The sequence below is a fragment of the Malus sylvestris genome, chromosome 10, assembly GCF_916048215.2.
Source record: "Malus sylvestris chromosome 10, drMalSylv7.2, whole genome shotgun sequence".
Taxonomy (NCBI): domain Eukaryota; kingdom Viridiplantae; phylum Streptophyta; class Magnoliopsida; order Rosales; family Rosaceae; genus Malus; species Malus sylvestris.
In genome coordinates, this window is record NC_062269.1 from 32,887,768 (window position 1) to 32,905,599 (window position 17,832).

The 17,832-nt window shown below is 36.3% G+C and overlaps 2 protein-coding genes and 1 non-coding gene across 5 annotated transcripts; all 3 read left to right on the forward strand.

Annotated features, from left to right (window-relative positions):
• Positions 1–1,395: 1,395 nt before the first annotated feature.
• On the forward strand, positions 1,396–6,727 carry LOC126586371 (thiosulfate/3-mercaptopyruvate sulfurtransferase 1, mitochondrial-like). Of its 3 annotated transcripts, none has more exons than XM_050251209.1 (12): positions 1,398–1,642; positions 2,644–2,832; positions 3,120–3,179; positions 3,402–3,464; positions 3,798–3,922; positions 4,047–4,209; positions 4,553–4,612; positions 4,762–4,820; positions 5,205–5,286; positions 5,511–5,574; positions 5,974–6,063; positions 6,108–6,124. In XM_050251209.1, coding segments are annotated over exons 1-12 (1,062 nt in total). In that variant the 5' UTR covers positions 1,398–1,537; the 3' UTR covers positions 6,110–6,124. The 3 variants fall into 3 exon arrangements, with proteins under 3 accessions (XP_050107164.1, XP_050107166.1, XP_050107165.1); XM_050251208.1 differs by lacking the exon at positions 6,108–6,124 and adding an exon at positions 6,382–6,727 and having other exon boundaries at positions 1,400–1,642; positions 5,974–6,041; XM_050251207.1 differs by having other exon boundaries at positions 1,396–1,642; positions 5,974–6,334.
• A 542-nt stretch (positions 6,728–7,269) lies between these two features.
• On the forward strand, positions 7,270–7,342 carry TRNAR-CCG (transfer RNA arginine (anticodon CCG)). The gene has a single exon. It is a non-coding gene; the product is annotated as a tRNA-Arg (tRNA).
• A 3,340-nt stretch (positions 7,343–10,682) lies between these two features.
• LOC126586369 (uncharacterized) lies at positions 10,683–17,791 on the forward strand. Its single transcript, XM_050251204.1, has 9 exons — positions 10,683–11,020; positions 12,358–15,228; positions 15,332–15,412; positions 15,949–16,101; positions 16,254–16,417; positions 16,576–16,723; positions 16,823–16,945; positions 17,137–17,224; positions 17,344–17,791. Exons 2-9 carry the CDS (start codon positions 12,496–12,498, stop codon positions 17,535–17,537), a joined length of 3,684 nt encoding a protein of 1,227 aa, XP_050107161.1. The 5' UTR covers positions 10,683–11,020; positions 12,358–12,495; the 3' UTR covers positions 17,538–17,791.
• The last annotated feature ends 41 nt before the right edge of the window (positions 17,792–17,832 follow it).

Here is a 17,832-nt window from a genome sequence, read left to right on the forward strand (position 1 = left end):
GTAGGAGTTCTTACTCAAAATTGTTTGTTGTGATTCATAGAACTTCATGTTTATGATCATAATTGTTCATATTAAAAATCATTATATAAATATCTCTTTTGCAAAAAATCAATTAAAACTAAGATCGTCTAGTCATCAAACTATATAAAAACAAATGAACGGAGTTAGTCACAAATTGTCTATATTTGCTACAATAGATTAACTAAACGATTGTAGTTTAATTCATTTTTTGCAGAGACGATCTTTATAGAGTGATTTATAATATAAACTATTTTTATTATAAGCATAAAGTTATGTGATTCTATCACTTACTCATTTAAGTTAAGTACTTAGTCGTTGTCACATTATTCTATCACTAATTGTCTGATTTTCCTTCAAGTTGAGATGAGAGGAGGGAACTTGAGATAAAACTTGGATTCAAGTAATTGAAATCGTCCCTATGAAAGAAAAACGTATTTTTTGAACGTATGCAATTTGATCTCCACTTGCAGATGAATTTGACAAGGACATTTTTACTCCAGACAAGGGGTTCTCGTTTGGAAGTATTTTTAAAATGACTGAAAGTGTTTTTGGAACCAATCCTTAGTAAAAATGCAAGTGAGTTATAGAAAAGTACTTTCACCAACAATATTTTCAGTTATTTTAAAAGTGCTTCCAAACAAGCCCAAATTCTCTGATGTAATGGTATTCAATCTCTCGAACATGAAACACATGATTTGAAGCCAGTGACAGAGAGATATTGTCACAAGATAAAAGTTGATGGTGTAAGCAATGTGAAATCACTTTCATGAAACAACTTCTAAGTCCAAGTAGTTTCAGAGACGTGGGTAGCGATCTATATTCAACTTTTGTAAAAGATTTTGCTACAATGTCACTTCATCTAATAGACTTTGGCTAAGAAATATATAATTATCAGGAAAACTAATGAAAATGACTTGAAAATTTTGAGTTTTAACGATAAAGACAAAATAAATGATAAAATGAATAGTATCAGGATTGACTTTTTAGTGTAAAAATGTGATTTTTTGTTAAAGTGAACAGTACTGAGAATTTTTTATTAAAATTCTCATAATTATCACTCATAATTTCGGTCAAAAACACATCTGGTTAAATCTAATGAATAAACGTGCATATTACATTATTTATAGTATTTTCTTTTTATTAATAATTCAACCACCATTAATTGAGTTGCATTATTTATAGTATTTTCTCGTAATGAAATTGTGAATGAAAAATGCACAGTGGTGCCACATTGGCAAACGATTCTAAGTTTAGGGGGAGAATTATAAAAACTTCTATTCTAAGTGGCAAATACACAAAAGAGGAAATTTCAGGTGACGTAAATGCAATTTTCCAAATTCATATGCTCGCATATGAATTTTAATCTTCCAAACAGGCCCCTAAAAAGGTCCGAGGAAATGAAGGTATAAAGTAAAAATCCTGTCACCGTCCCACTGAGCTCAGCTCTGCTGTATCGATAGAGGGAGACCCTTTGACTTCTTCTTTCATTGTTTAAATTCTATGGTCTTTTGAGTGAATGGCTTCATCTCTTTTCGCAAGGACTCTCCTGGGTCATCGCCTTTTCCACTCTTCCTCTCACTCTCTCTGCCAAAAGCCCCAGCTTTTCACTTCCCTCGTCCATGTAAGTATCAATCTTCCATTCTTTCGTGTTTAATTTTCGGTTTTGATTTGTGGGTTTTGTTCTTTTGGATGATATGTTGATTCCCTTTGTGTAAATTTTCGATCTTTTGGTTTTATCCTGTCACTTTTTTTGCTTCCATGTATCTGTTTTTTTGTATTTTGTTCATGGGTTTTAGTTTTATTGGTGAATTGAGTTGTCTGGAATGCTTTTCAGTTTTTTGCTGACATGGGGTTTTCTTGTTTAATCAGAAGTGGCATGTGGTGATATTTTAGTTTACCATTGTGTAGGCTTTGAGTGTAGTTTTTATGAACATGGTCTCGGTTCCTGATTGCATTCATTGAGCCTAGCAGCTCTTGCTTGACTCCAATAGCCATGAACTGAAAAAGATGGGGAATTTGTTGGAGTCTGCTTGTTTGTTTTCTAAAATCTGTCTTTCATAGTCGCTATAATATGAAGTATTTGGTATTGTACCTTAGCTTTACTGTATAAATGCATAGTTCCCGCAGTGGGTTATTGGCTACGTGTTTAATTAAATATCGTTTAGACTGTAGAGTGCTTGAATACCGGTTGTTTAGCTGTCTCTTACTTACAAGATAGTTTTCATCAAATCGTTGAAAATCCTATGTTCTCTTAGGCACAAGGGTTATATAAAGATGTTGGTTTGGTGTAAGTGTTTGCAGTGAAATCATTGAAAACATGCATTCTTCCTAGGGTGGGTACAAAGTTTACTGCAAACTCTTCTTAACTCAAACGTTAGGTTTTATGGTCTTCTTCTGGTGCAAAGTTTAAGTGGCTATTTCTGAATCGCCATGATCCTCAGATTTCTCAGTGATAATATTGTTTTGGTTTTGCGTATCTATTTGGAAGTTTGTTTACTTGGTATTTGAGTTCGGTATTCATTTTAAATATGTGCTAGTGGCCTAGTAAGTTTGAGCTATTTATTAAATCGAATCTTATTTCTTATGCCAAGATGCAATGTGATGATTTTTCTGTACAAGCAGAAGGGAACAGAATTCTTACGAGCTAAACCTGCCTATACGAAATATAGAACATCTTCCTGGGTTCCTCATGTTATGGCTTCATCAGTAGCTGGCACAAGAGCTGATTTTTCAACACAATCTGTGTCTACAAATGAGCCTGTTGTTTCTGTTGATTGGCTCCATGCTAACCTCAAAGAGCCTGATCTGAAGGTACCATGTCTTGGCTTGTTTGTATTAAACATAATTTATTCATCCTCCCTTTTCTTCCACTGGAGTTTAAGTTTGGAATAAGTTGAATATAATACCATTTACCAAGAAATGCTTGATGCTCAGTGCTTTTTCACCTTCTATTGTATGTAATTTGTTTTTCAGTCGGATCATGATGTATTATATCAAATCATCTTCTTCTAATTGGAGACTACACTTTTTTTCTGCTTTCCTATATGCTTCCTTTGTTCCTATGCATGTTGGTGAATTTTTTAAGTTATCTACTTCAGGTGCTAGATGCGTCTTGGTACATGCCCGATGAGCAAAGGAATCCAATTCAAGAGTATCAGGTGCTCACCAAACTTTCTATTTGTGATAGTCATAACTTTAAACTGTCTTTTTTTTTCTCAAAAATTTAATTCTGGACTGCTGCCGCCATGTAATAATTCTTAATAATATATGTATCAACTCCAATCTTGTTCTAATATCGTCATATTACTTCATATTGCTTCATATTGTTTCACTTACCACTCCGGCTCATTTTGGTCAATTCAATATCTCCGTCATGACAGGTTGCTCACATTCCTGGTGCACTTTTCTTTGACGTAGATGGAATTTCAGATCGCAATACAAAAGTAAGATATTTTCTATTCTATGTTTCTCGTCAAAATATGACATCAGATCGCACTAGTCTCGCTTGCTGTAAATGATTTATTTCATTCTCTTAGTTTGAGTTAACTTAGAAATACATCCTTATTTAGCCATTTTGGAAAATAATTCAAAGTATATGATTAAGATGTTAGTATTAATCTGATGAATGATTGTTCAAGTCAACAAATTCTGATGAATAATTTAGCCATTATGGGTGTGTGCACCATCATCACTAGGCATACACACCACTTTTCTAACTATCTTTCTCTCTCCTGTTCTCTATTTATTGAAGATTTAGAAATGATGACTTGTAACAGTTACCGCATATGTTACCATCAGAGGAAGCATTTGCTGCTGCTGTTTCTGCTCTTGGCATTGAGAACAAAGATGATCTAGTTGTGTATGATGGAAAAGGGATCTTTAGTGCAGCTCGTGTATGGTGGTAAGTTGTGGGGCTGATTCTGAAAGATTTAAGGTTTTAACTCATCTGAAATGTAATAAATAATTGTGCTCTGCGCTTTTCATTATGTTACAATCTAATGCTTCATTTCCTTATAAAATGAAAGGATGTTCCGAGTATTTGGCCATGACAGAGTCTGGGTTTTAGATGGAGGCCTGCCAAGATGGCGTGCATCTGGATATGATGTTGAATCTAGTGCCTCTGGTGATGCAATTTTGAAAGCTAGTGCTGCCAGTGAGGCAATAGAGAAAATATACAAGGGACAAGCAGTAAGTTCACAGTTTATATACTTGTCTCTGAAATCTGTTATGTTTTGACAGTGACAAGGATTTTGGAATTCTCTGAATCCAAAAGCCATTAGCATATGGTTATGGTTATTACAGTATGTTTTGTGGAACATGGATAAAAGTAGAACTGCCACCGCTACCGGATATCATAATGCTTTTTTGTTTTCTTTTATGATGTTAGTCTGTACATTGTAGATTTTTCTTGACATCTAGAAAATTGCTGTTCTTACACAACTTTTATTGTTGTCCTAAGTTTTTATATTAACCTGTGATAGTTTTCAAGGCTTGTTGTGATGGATTCAGTGAATGAAATTTTGTTCTGCAGGTTGGGCCCACCACATTTCAGACTAAGTTTCAGCCACACCTTGTCTGGACTCTTGATCAGGTTTGGTCTCTCTATCTTAATTAACTAGTAAGGGTGTATGTCTTGAATTCATCCCCTGAAATTGGTGGCAAGTATGGTTTTCAACTGACAAATTAAACCCATTCCGCTTCTTTTTACCCTTGTTTTATATTTCCTACTGTATTTTTCAGGTTAGAAAAAATGTTGAGCAAGGAACTCACCAGCTTATAGATGCCAGATCAAAGGCCAGGTATTCTTTATGCTACCAAGTGATGTGAAGCTTGAGTAATTCTTGGTCTGTTATTTTTTCCCGTAATTTTGGAATCACCAGCTGGAACCAGTTCATTCATTCATCGTCAAAGAATTGGTTTGAAATTAGTAATTTTGATTGAGATAAGATAACACTATGTTGAGCACCCTAAATTTTCTGTGTTTTTTTATCTGCCTCACATAAAGGAATTTATTTCAGATTATATGGAGATGGTTTATTAGAGTTTATTTTTCCTATTTGTGACATGGTTTTGAAGGCATATTTCTTATGACTGTTCTTGCATTAATCTTGGATTTAACTGAAATTTGTAATTGCATTAAAAATCTTGGATTTGAATCATTTGACAGAAATTTGCTGTTGCAGGTTCGATGGAACTACATTAGAGCCTCGGAAAGGGATAAGAAGTGGTCATGTACCTGGAAGCAAGTGCATTCCTTTTCCTCAGGTAAAAAGATCAAATGCTTGTGTTATTATAGTGGTTACCTGATGACGCATCCCTAGGGTTTGTGATGATTCTATCAGTGTCTGAACTGTTAGCAATTTCAACTCCCCTTTTCCTAATAGTCTATTTCTTATTCCTTTTGAAATTGCAACACAAATGTGTTGGATTGTGTAAAGAACGGTATGCTGCATAAGCTGTTGATTAACAAATGTGTTGTTTCCTTACAGTTGTTGGATTCTTCAGGGACACTCTTAGCAGCAGATAAGCTGAAAGCCCGATTTGACGAAGAAGGTAATAACCTTTTTGTTTTATGGTTACCTTTTGCTGTCTTAGATCTTGGACACTTCTGTTTGTTGTACCCTAGGTTTCCGTACACAAGAATTCAGTTTTCAAGCATTGTCTCTTTTTTAAACATACAAGCTCAACCGCAAACAAAGAATGCATGTTTTGCCTGGTACATTTGCTCAGACTAGTACATAGATGTTGAATGTCTTACTATTTTGAGATAGTCACCCCCTCATTTAGCAGTGCATAATTTTACCGAAGACCCAATTTCCCCACCCCAGTTTATGGAAAGTATATATATGCTATTTGTCCACGCCATGTGGATTATATTTCCTTGGTAGAATGTTTTAATTGGTCAGAAGGTATATGTGATAATTAATTAACGATCCTAACCTCATGCTGCAGGCATCTCCTTGGAAAGCCCTGCCGTAACTTCATGTGGTACTGGTGTAACAGCTTGTATTCTTGCATTGGTAAGACTCTCTCTCTCTCTCTCTCTCTCTCTCTCTCTCTCTCTCTCTCTCTCTCTCTCTCTCTACAAACACACACACAGAGACAAACGTAGGTGTTTGTGTGCGCGCACACTTGTTTATATCTTAGTAGGATGAAAAGGAGATAGTAGTCCATCTTTTATCTCCTTTGTCTTTGCTTTTAGAGATAGAAACACATTACAGAGATGAATATTCTTTTCAATAATTGCTCATGAACGTAAACAATGGTTTTAGTTTTCCAGATGCATTCTTTCAATATATGTTTTAGTAAGAAACCCTGCCGCTTTTATTCACACTTCTCGTATTCATGTGCTCCCGTTAGGGTCTTCATCGACTTGGTAAGCCTGAGGTACCAGTCTATGACGGATCTTGGACTGAATGGGGTGCGCAGCCCGACACACCCATCGACAGTTCTACAGAAAGTGTGTAACGAAGCGGTATTGCCGGAAACTTGTATCACAATTAAGACATCCGGTTACAAGTCATGCTGTTGAATTGAAACCTGTGTTTTTCGTTTAAAATCTCAACCTCTTATGCCCTCCGTTGAACTGTAACGAGTTTCTTATGTGACACGTGAATCAAAGCAGCAGATTGAAGGGGTTTATTTCAAGTCGAAAACCTTGTAATCATCCCTGGCTTGGCAAAGTAAATAAAGTTCTATTTCCATATTTCTTGAACTTGTCACTCTTCCTTTCCGTGTTTAAAATACTAAAAGTGACCTTGGAAGTTCTACGGATTTTTAACGACTAATTACGGAAAATCGAACTTTGTAACTAGTCAACTTTAATTATAAAATTAACGGAAAAAAAAACTAAAATAAATTCGTGTAAATACGAAATACGAGAATTTGAATACTGAAATGGGGTCGTCCTTCCTCCATGTAAACATTTCGTTCTCGAAATTATCAGTATCTATCGCATAACATGTAGCTCAAACATTAACGATGCTACATATGCATAACAAGGATTCAAACCAGCAATGCCAATCGTTTGAGTGTCGTCCTAGTTACACTGGTGGGTGTCCCCTTCTAAGGAGCTTCGGCTTGCAACAAAGCAGGTGGTCGGGATCGGATTTGAATCGGACGAAATATTTTCGAACTTTTCAGCTCGGAATCGGATATTTCTATCCAATTTGCATTCCTAAATGAAACCAAATCTGAAGAAAAGGAAAACAATTTAAATAAAATATTATGGTAAAATTGTCAACATCTGATCGCGTGGCCTAATGGATAAGGCGCTCGCCTCCGGAGCGGGAGATTGTGGGTTCGAGTCCCATCGCGATCGTTTTTTCATTTTAATCATATTTTTTTTTTTTGGCTGAGTTCAATTTCTTGTTCTTCATGATGGACCTAATGGGGGCAGATTTGAGAAAACTAGAGTCCCTCTCCCCCACCATGGAAAATATATTAAGAAATTGTAGTAATTATAAATTTCAAGTATAATGGATTCATGATTTTTCAGTTTCACAATTAGACCCTTTTTTATTATACATACAACGATAGTAGAGGAGAGAGGTTTAGAACACAGACTTACGAACGAGGGATAGAGATGCTATTTGCCACTTAAACTACAACATTCAACTATGACTACCATGGTAAAATCACGCCCACTACGTATATTAGGCATGTTATATTTTTAAAGTGTCTAAAGTCAATCATAATTAATAAATTTGCTTAGGTAAAGTCTAGTCAATGAGTTTTATTCGAGTAAAAAAAAATTATGTCGGAATTTATATTGAAAATAAAAACTAAATTTTAGGGATTAAAGTCATATTTCCAAATTTTATAATTGAAATATAATGCATGATCTAAAATACCAATCATCGAAGCATTGAATTTACAAACTAATTATGTATGCAGTCTATGCACCAAACAACACAAAGTTAACAGAGATTTTCTTCTTTATATACATATATATGCAAAGTTTGTTTCTCACGCATTCCAACTGTTCATCAATAAGCGTAAATCATAAACCAATATTATCTTAAACTTGATCGCCTAAACCTAAGAATATGCGTGTCTTAGGGCTCCTTGAGCATTTCAGACATGAAATTTTATTTTAAAAGATCTTGGTGCAATTAGTAGTAAACCACCAACTTTTAAGATTTCCTAAGCCAGATTACACCACCAAAACCAAAACTTCTATCCCTCATTGCATTTTTATAAACATGGCTATGTGTACTGTCGGATCAGGTAGCCAATCTCAATGTAGAAAAAAAGATATTTGGAGAAAGAAGAAACACTGAAAAAGGATACAAACTGGAGTAGTAGGCACAAAAACTGCGTTACAAGCTCAGTTGAGAAACACCAGGTTCTTAATATAAAGAAGTCCAACAGCCATAGGAGGGGACTCAAGGACCTCATATATCAAGGCTAAAATGAGCACAAATTATTCCTAGCCCTATGCTCGTGGAGAAAATTCTTTAGTACGACTACTATCGTGTGAGATCTGCGTTCATGGGAGCCACCCATTGTAGGGGCTACAACATCCGCAAGTTCCTAACCAAAAGTTTGTTACCTTTGATTTGTCAACCCAAACGCGTTTTCATCTTCTCGTGTGCGTTGGAGGGAACCAAACATTTTCTTTGTCAAAATTGAAGTCTTGCAGAAGTGCTTAAATGGTTTTAAGTTGAACGCTTACATTCTAATATTTTAAAATCTTTTTCATTGCTAGTGCTAATTCAAAGGCTTAGCATTTGTTTTATTTTTTTCCTCTCTGTGAATGAGAGTATCAAATTGAAGAAAGTTGAGGTTCCACTATAAAATTAATTGACAATATAGGGAGTAGCTCAACTTACTTATAAACTCATGCAAAGTCCTTCCTCACATCAATGTGGACAACACAACATGGTGATGTGGAGCACGTATGACCATTAGACTTTACAAGCAGGACAACCTACTATAATACTATGAAGAAAGTGGATGTTCTATCATAAAACTAATTGATAATATAAAGAGTAGTCAAACTTACTTATAAGCCAATACAAAGTTCATTCTCCTATTAATGTGAGATTCATTCTCAACAAAAATTATAAATATAAAAAAAGAGGACTACTAGATAATTCGAATTGTCACCATCAAACCGCCATAGCCATTCACAAAGATGATTGCGAAGCTGCCTGTTGTTTTCTTCCATTTTTTTTTATGGGATTCTCTTATTTTTTTTGGATTTGTGACAATTTTAGATCATGAAAATGACAAATAATTCTAAGGAAACGACCAAACCGACCATGTTCTTCGAAGTTCAAAATATCAAATTGCAAAGGAGGCAACTGTCCATAGCCAAATTCCAAGCTTCTTTTATCATATAATTCATTATACAAAAATAAGATAATTATAAAAGCATGCGAAACTAAAAAAAAGTCGTAAAAGTAGACCGACCACATCTAATGAAAGTCAAAATAGTATTCCAACACTATAGATTATGATAAATTGGCAGAGAAGCGTGTGATCTAAAATTGTAATAATTTTTTCTTTTTAAATGAAAAAAGATTAGACGAGATTATCTTTCGGCAGTGATAGTGTGTGAGGCGCCTATTATCTTCTGAAGGGGTGAGGATCATTACATCCAGAAACCATCTGCTCATCCCTTCTTCACCAAATTTCTTGATGATAAATTGCAAGATAATTCACGTGTAGTGTTATGTGATTTATTTGTGAATTAGCAAAAATTTATATGAAAAACAGGCAAACAATTTCACATTTTTTGAACAAAAGTTCAAAGTGATTGGTTTCGAATTCTTCATTCATGGAAGATGAATATAAAACATTAAGTGAGGAGAAATATTACTAGACTATAACGCTTGTATTTAACCAAATATTTAAAATAAAGGTGGATTCATGTTCAAGAAGCTTGTAAATCAATTGGTTAAAAGCATAAGCTCTTAATTTTGATGTCCTAAGTTCAATTTCTCATTCCCCACCATATCACTATATAGAAGGAAAAAAAAGTGAGTTGATGTCAATGTGCAATAGGTCACTTTGTCAAGACAAAAACACCCACTTCTTTTGCACTAAAGTTTGAAATATCCTTCCCACAATAGAGAAAAATAAAAGTGTTCTCAAATTTAGAAAAAAAAAATCTACTTCCTAATTCCTTCACACAAAAAGGAGAGCTTTGCCAACAAGGGTTAGTTAAGTTAGTAATATTGTTCTCTTCGTTAGACCAAGGCCTAAGTTCGTGTACTTTGCTGTCACCAATCGTTTTTTGTGTGCGATCTGTAAAAACCAAAAATGGTTCTAAGACCCCGTTATAAGCCCTCAAAGACAGCCTCCCCTCCCTCTAAACTTAAAGTTAAAGCAAACAAACAAAAAGGAGGGTTCACAACATCCATGGGGATTCTCCTAGGCTAGCCTAACTCTGTTCTTAACTAACCTTGTCTAATGTACTAAAATTATCATACAAGTGATTGAATATTTAAAAAAAAAATAAAACAAAAAAACTTTCAACCACTTATATTATAATATTTGATGTTCCAGTATACTGAAAAAATATCTCTCAATCAACTCGTAACATTCTAGTAATATCCCAACCCAATAAGGGCAATCCTGGAACATGAACATTATCTTCATCCAATTGACTTAAGCATCAAAGCGAATAAAAACAATAAATTAGTAACAAAAACATGATTTTTACAAAAGACAGAGAAATCAAATCCTCCAAACCCCTTCTGAGTTACGAGCAGTTATTAAATTATTGGGAGGTAGCCAAAAATTAATAAAATCTAAAATTTTGAACAGGAAGAGCGAGAAAGTGAAGCAAAGTGAGGGTTTTTATTTCTTGTTTCTTATTTCTCATATTTTTGAAATCGGGCTTTTTGAGCTGCGGTCACAAAGACTCCTCCTTTTTCTCTGATTCAGTAACGGTGGGCCGGTGGCTGGTTCACTGAAGCCTTCCTGAACCTAAAAGATTTAAACTTTGGAGCTTTCTGGGTGCAAAAGCGTTGTTCTTTCAATCAATCAGGTACATGGTGGGTTTAATTTCATTTCTTTGTGTTAATTTGACCTAGTTCTTGTTTGATTTTTGTTTTTGGATTTTTTCTGATCGTAGTTTGGTTTTCTGGGGTTTTCCGGATTTTGATCTGTGAGTGGTTCAAGTTGTTTTTATGGATATATACGTACATATATGTATGTATGTATGTATTTGTGGATTATACTTGATGGAATTGTGAAGTGAGCTATTAAGGTCATGATTCGTTTGGCTTGTGATTGTTAATTGGTGAAGGAATTTTTTTTATTAATCCATAAAAAAAGAAGGAAATTTTCATAAAGTTGTTTTATTTATAAATGATTTGTTTTGTTTGTGATGGTTTATGATTATTGATAGGTATATTCGTCTGCGGCGATATATAATCAAGCTAAAAACTCAAGGATCAAATTCTGTTCTTCGTCTACGTTTTTCGTTAATTGTAGCTCGCAGTAATTCTTTAGTTTTGGTTTCTCACATTGACTGAAGAAACAAGTAAAAAAAAAGAGAAAATACTTTATCCGTTTGATCAGAGTTGGTTGTAGCTGAATCCTACACACATACAAGGTGGGTGGCCAATCGGGTTTGAAGAAGTTAGTTGGCTAAGGTAGTTAGAAATTTAGGTGTGGAAGTGTTAAGGCTCGACCTTAAGGATTTAACAATCCTTTTCAATAGGGTGGGAAGGACTTCTTATAGTATGATTTGTCTTTGTTTGAACAGAATTAGAAAGAATGTTATACAAGCAATTTAGTCACCTAATTGAAGTTGTTTACATAATCATATTGATTGTAATGGGGCCTGCAATCTTTATGGAGTGATTACAGTGAATAAGATTTAGGTACTTACAGTTGAAGCCCGGAAATACTTTCCCACCCTCCCTCGCCACTTGACATAACCCAAGGGTGGGCTGCATAGTGTTAATTACTCAAATAATTACATCATTTACATGTAGTGCAGAACTCCATGATCGTGATCATATGGTAATGCAACATGTATACATTGCATGACAGTGAGTATATTTTGCAATACACATATGCTAGAAAACTAATTTGTATATTATTTTGATATGTTATGGGGAAATGGTAGTGGAACATTAAAGGTTTCCTGGGTTTTTGTTTTATTTAGTTTTATTTTCCTGCTAGCTTATTCATAAGTTAAAATGTGGAGACGCACTTTCTCATATTTTCACTACTTGTTGAAAGTAAGCGAAAGAAGATTTACTGGTATACATGTTTTACCAAATGAAGCATTTCTTTTATGATACTACCGAAGCTTTTGGATTTTTTATGGACAATAGAGACCGGACACTTATTGAAGCTTGTTTTCTGTTTCAGTTTTTCTCCCTGCAAAGATCAGCGTATTGGCATCTCATAGGAGCTGCCTGTGACTGTGAGCACTCAAAATATTGCTTCATTGCCTGAGTTTTTGACAGTATTTTGGTGTTGAGGTGAGGAAGAAATTCAAACAATGGTATGCCTGAACAATTAAGAACGCATAAGCAGTTCCAAGACAATTCCATGGAACCTGGGAGGGATGATTACGAACCTGCATCCCAGTCATACATGCCAGACTCTCTGAGCAGCATGCATACTGATATGAGATCTAATGACTTTATACCAGAAGTTAAACCTGCACATAATTTCTCCATACAGACCGGAGAGGAGTTTTCTCTTCAATTTATGCTTGATCGGGTGAACCACAGGATTCCTTTGCATCCAAATGCTGTTGGCGATCCAAATTATGCAACAAATTATGTTGAACTGAAAGGAATTTTAGGCATCAGTCATACAGGATCTGAGAGTGGGTCAGATACTTCGATGCTTCATATTGCTGACAGGGGTCCAAAACAGTTTGAAAGAAAGAGCTCAGCTTTATATGACAACAGAAATAAGTATGCGTCAGTTCAATCAGTACCACGAGCTTTATCTGGCTATGGAAATAGTCATGTGCATGGATATGCCTCTTATGCAGCCTCTGATAGCTCATCAATGAAAATGAAGGTTCTCTGTAGCTTTGGTGGTAAAATCTTACCCCGACCAAGCGATGGGAAGCTAAGGTATGTTGGAGGCGAAACACGCATTATCCGTGTAAGAAAGGACATTTCCTGGCAGGAGCTTATACATAAAGCTTTGTCAATTTATAACCAAGTGCATGTAATTAAATACCAGCTTCCTGGAGAGGAACTTGATGCTTTAGTTTCTGTATCTTGTGACGAGGATCTGCAGAATATGATGGAAGAATGGAATGAAGTAGAAGATAAAGAAGGACCACAAAAGCTTAGGATGTTTTTGTTCTCCATGAGTGATTTGGAGGATGCTCAGTTTGGTCTGCACAGTGTGGATGGTGATTCTGAGGTTCAGTATGTAGTTGCTATCAATGGAATGGACCTGGGGTCAAGAAAAAATTCGGCATTACATGGTTTGACGAGCACTCTAGCAAATAATTTAGATGAGTTCAATGGACAACATATTGAGAAGGAGACAAGTAGGGTTGCAAAAGACTCGATAGGGGTAGGCTCTTTGAATTCAACTGCTAATTTTGTTACATCGAGAACTGTTCAATCTTCCGAGCCAATCCTGCCTAACTCTTCAAATGCCTATGAAACCTATCCTCCTTTTCAGCATACCCAGGTGATGCATATTGGACAAAATATGCAGCACCCATTGCACAATGGCCATGCCCTTCCAAGTCACTCCCCATTTGGAGGAACTGTTTCAGTGTCTCATCATGGGATTCTGAATCCACAAGGAGGTTCAATTGAAGGGCAGCCATCCAGTGGCTCAAGAGAACAGAATTTCGAGATGCCAGTAAAGGAGGTGAAACCCAAACGTGATGGTTTACTGCAGCCAGAGAGTGACCCTGAAAAACTCCGCCCCTCAGGGGTAGAGAACTCTGTTCCTTTACAGCCACATGATGGAAATTTGATGAACTATCTTCCTGTTGAAGAAGCATCAAAAGATGAAAGAAAGTGCCAGGAACCTGAAAAGGTTGCTTCATCAATTGATTCAGGGAACCCAATGCTGGTGCAAAAATCTAGTGAAGTTGAGGATAGCTTCACAGCTAGCAATGCATTTGCTCCTGCTTGTACTGACCATTTGTCCAATGGAGTTGATTCGGGTTACCATGAGCTACCTGTGCTTCCTAAGAGAGTCTACTACTCAGAAAGAATTCCCAGGGAGCAGGCAGAGTTGCTGAATCGATCAACAAAGTCAGATGATTCTCATGGTTCTCCGTTTCTCGTTACTCATTCACGTTCTGATATCACCCAGCAGGATTCAGTCATGGAAGGAGTTAACAAATTACAGGAACATGGCAACCTTGCTCCCCCGACTGAACAATCTACCCCAACAACAGGTACCGATGCTCAAACCGTTGATGATGGATTCATCCAACCTCAAAAGTACAAAGAATTTGCTGATTCAGTTTCTCAGATGAATGCAAAGCTTTTGCAAGATGTAGATGGTGAAGTAAAGCGGGCATTGCCAAACCATATGGTTGATAACATTGCAGAAGCTGGATCTGAGTTTCCAGATATAAGTCAGCTACCTTCTGGAAAGCAACATGAGGTATCTGCATCTAATCATTTGGAGGTTAATCAGAAAGAGGACACCAGCAAGGATCCAAGGACTGTTGACACTATGGGACATGCAGAGCCCAATTCTTTGACAGGGAAGTTTTCTAAAGATGTTTCTCAAGCAGCAGCTTCAGTTGGTGTTTCTACCCCAGTGCAGGGAGACATCATTATTGATATTGAAGAACGATTTCCCCGTGATTTCCTGTCAGATATATTCTCCAAGGCAATACTTTCCGAAGACTCCCCTGATATTGGTTTGCTGCAAAGGGATGGAACTGGTTTGAGCTTAAATATGAAAAATCATGAACCAAGACACTGGTCATATTTCCAGAAGTTGGCACAAGAAGGGTTTGATAAAAAAGATGTTTCTCTTATGGACCAGGATCTTGGTTTTCCGCCTGTGATTGGAAATGAGGACAGTAGATCTTATCATGTTACACCGTTAACAGCAGAAGGAGCTGGTTCTCAGCCTAAATTTGCAGAAGACATGCACACAGAGTTGCCTGGAATGGCTAAAGCTAACGCAACAGCTCTGCACTCTAATTATGGTCATTCCCAAGTGAAGGACACTGAAAGTATGCAATTTGAGGGAATGATGGAAAACATAAGAGCGCAAGAGTTGGAGTATGAGGTAGTCTTTTGATCAGTTCTCATTTTTCTTAACAAAGTGCTCCTTTGCTAACAATGTTTCATTTACTCTTTTATCAAAAAATGTTTCATTTACTTTGATATAGGATGGGAAGTCTGCAAGCAGAAGAGCTGGTTTACCTCCTTTAGATCCTTCTCTGGGAGATTTTGATATCAGTACCTTGCAGGTGTGATGCTTACATGTTCAATAACTTGATACGAAAGTTTTCTCTTAATAACTTGGTTAGGTAAACTGATACCTATTAATGATTGATTATAGCAAAAGAGATACAAAAATAAATAAAAATAAAAAATAAAAAATTTGACTTCATTCGAGTGTAGCTCATAGTAGAAAAAGCGTTTTTTAGTCTTGTTAGAGCTTGGCTTAGGATTTGAATCTGGATCATATTTGTGTGTGAGTCCATGCATGTATTGGTGCATGGTCACACGCACACAGAGAATCATTCCTAACTTTTAATGTGTAATGTTTTTCCATTCATTAATTGTATTACGGAAATTTTGAACATTCTGGATGGTCTTTGGTTGTTTTATTGTTGTTAGAGAAGTTAGTTCCCCAGTTACTTGGTTATTCTTTCTTTTATACATCTAAACAGACTTGCTACTAAATGCACAGGACCTGTTATTTATGGCATTAGTTAAACTACTTTGTCCAGACTTTCCATTTAACATCTGTTTGATTCTTTCTTCTTCATTGACATGATAGTTAATAAAGAACGAAGATCTCGAACAGCTGAAGGAACTGGGTTCTGGTACCTTTGGGACTGTGTACCATGGAAAATGGAGGGGCAGTGATGTTGCCATTAAGAGACTAAATAAGGGCTGCTTCACTGGGAGATCATCAGAGCAAGAGAGATTGGTAGCCATTCCTCCCCACCTCTGAATTTTGTAATGAAACTCGCATTCATTGATGCAAGTGGACGAAATATGATCTCATATTTTTGTTGCTTCTATGACACGTTAATATTTTACTTTTCAAAGCCTTATTGGTAATTCTAACTCCATTGTCAGACTATAGAGTTCTGGCGGGAAGCTGACATTCTTTCAAAGCTTCACCATCCAAATGTTGTGGCGTTTTATGGTGTGGTGCAAGATGGACCAGGGGGAACACTTGCTACTGTTACGGAGTACATGGTTGATGGTTCTCTTAGGCATGTCTTACTTCGAAAAGACAGGTAACAGGTGGTTGTATACCGTTCTATATGTTACTAGTTTGTTTTGTGCTCTCAGATAATCATAGCTATACTTTCATCCATCTGTTTCAAGTTCACTGTTTCTGAATGGAAGCGATTTTTTTCTTTCTTTTTCACCTTCTTTGAATCTTTGAACGCAGGTATCTCGATCGCCGCAAGCGACTAATAATTGCCATGGATGCAGCATTTGGAATGGAATATTTACACTCGAAGAATATTGTGCATTTTGACTTGAAGTGTGACAACTTACTTGTGAACCTAAAAGATCCTGCGCGTCCAATTTGCAAGGTAATTATTATGAAATTACTGTATTGAACTAGGAAAATGATTATTTTTCTCTCTTTGCAACTTGCATTGAATATTCTAATAATACGTATGGCTTCCCAGGTCGGTGATTTTGGGCTTTCAAAAATTAAGCGAAATACCCTGGTTTCTGGTGGTGTACGGGGAACGTTACCATGGATGGCCCCAGAGTTGCTGAATGGCAGCAGCACGAAGGTCTCCGAAAAGGTAAGATTTATTTTTGAGTTTTTGAGTTTAAAATTATTTAGTTTATTATGTATCTTTTACAATGGAGATAGAAGTAGATAGATAATAAGTAGATAGAAGTATATATCTTTTATAGGGTCTGATTAATGTCGAATGACCTGGTAGACGCACTTCATTGCTTCCCTCGTCTGACTCTTGATTAAATGTTGCAGGTTGATATTTTCTCCTTTGGCATTGTCTTATGGGAGATTCTCACTGGCGACGAGCCGTATGCCAACATGCACTATGGAGCAATTATAGGTAATTGTTTTTACTCTCTTCCTTTCGTTGGGGTTGTGCTTGCATGTCAATATTGTTGCACCGCTTAAGACTGATGTTTGCCTCCGGATTTAATTTTTTCGAATTTGGAATACCTGCAGGAGGTATTGTAAATAACACATTGAGACCCACCATTCCAAGTTATTGTGATCCCGAATGGAAAACGCTTATGGAGCAGTGTTGGGCCCCTAATCCTGCAGCCAGGCCATCGTTCACAGAAATCGCCAGATGCTTACGAGCAATGACTACAGCGGCTAGCCAACCTAAAGCACACGGTCACAAAGCTCCTAAATAATAATATGAACACTTGTGTCGGTTTTGCACTATTTAGACGCGATGTTTATTCGTTCAATCGTTAACTCATAAGATAGTGTGTATGATATCTGATCGGAGCACAGATCCATGGTTTCCACTATTTCCGGAATGGAATTGGCTCCGATTAAGCAGTTCCTTTTGTTTTACTTTATTCCCAAGAAATTCACGAAATTGTAGCGAGTTGTCTTGAGCTTTTGGAAAGAGAATGCAGAGTTGTTTGGTTTTTGCTGTGCACCTATATCCATGCATTTATTTTAAGGAAAACTAATGAAAAA

What these genes read in the sequence shown, in the direction of transcription:
- LOC126586371 (XM_050251207.1), top strand. Translation starts at nt 1,538, where the DNA reads ATGGCTTCATCTCTTTTCGCAAGGACTCTCCTGGGTCATCGCCTTTTC. An exon ending in AGTGCATTCCTTTTCCTCAG is followed by an intron (nt 5,287 to 5,510) that starts GTAAAAAGATCA and finishes GTTTCCTTACAG; the next exon opens with TTGTTGGATTCTTCAGGGAC. An exon ending in AGCCCGATTTGACGAAGAAG is followed by an intron (nt 5,575 to 5,973) that starts GTAATAACCTTT and finishes CTCATGCTGCAG; the next exon opens with GCATCTCCTTGGAAAGCCCT.
- LOC126586369 (XM_050251204.1), top strand. Translation starts at nt 12,496, where the DNA reads ATGCCTGAACAATTAAGAACGCATAAGCAGTTCCAAGACAATTCCATG. An exon ending in CTGCGCGTCCAATTTGCAAG is followed by an intron (nt 16,724 to 16,822) that starts GTAATTATTATG and finishes ATGGCTTCCCAG; the next exon opens with GTCGGTGATTTTGGGCTTTC. An exon ending in GCACGAAGGTCTCCGAAAAG is followed by an intron (nt 16,946 to 17,136) that starts GTAAGATTTATT and finishes TAAATGTTGCAG; the next exon opens with GTTGATATTTTCTCCTTTGG.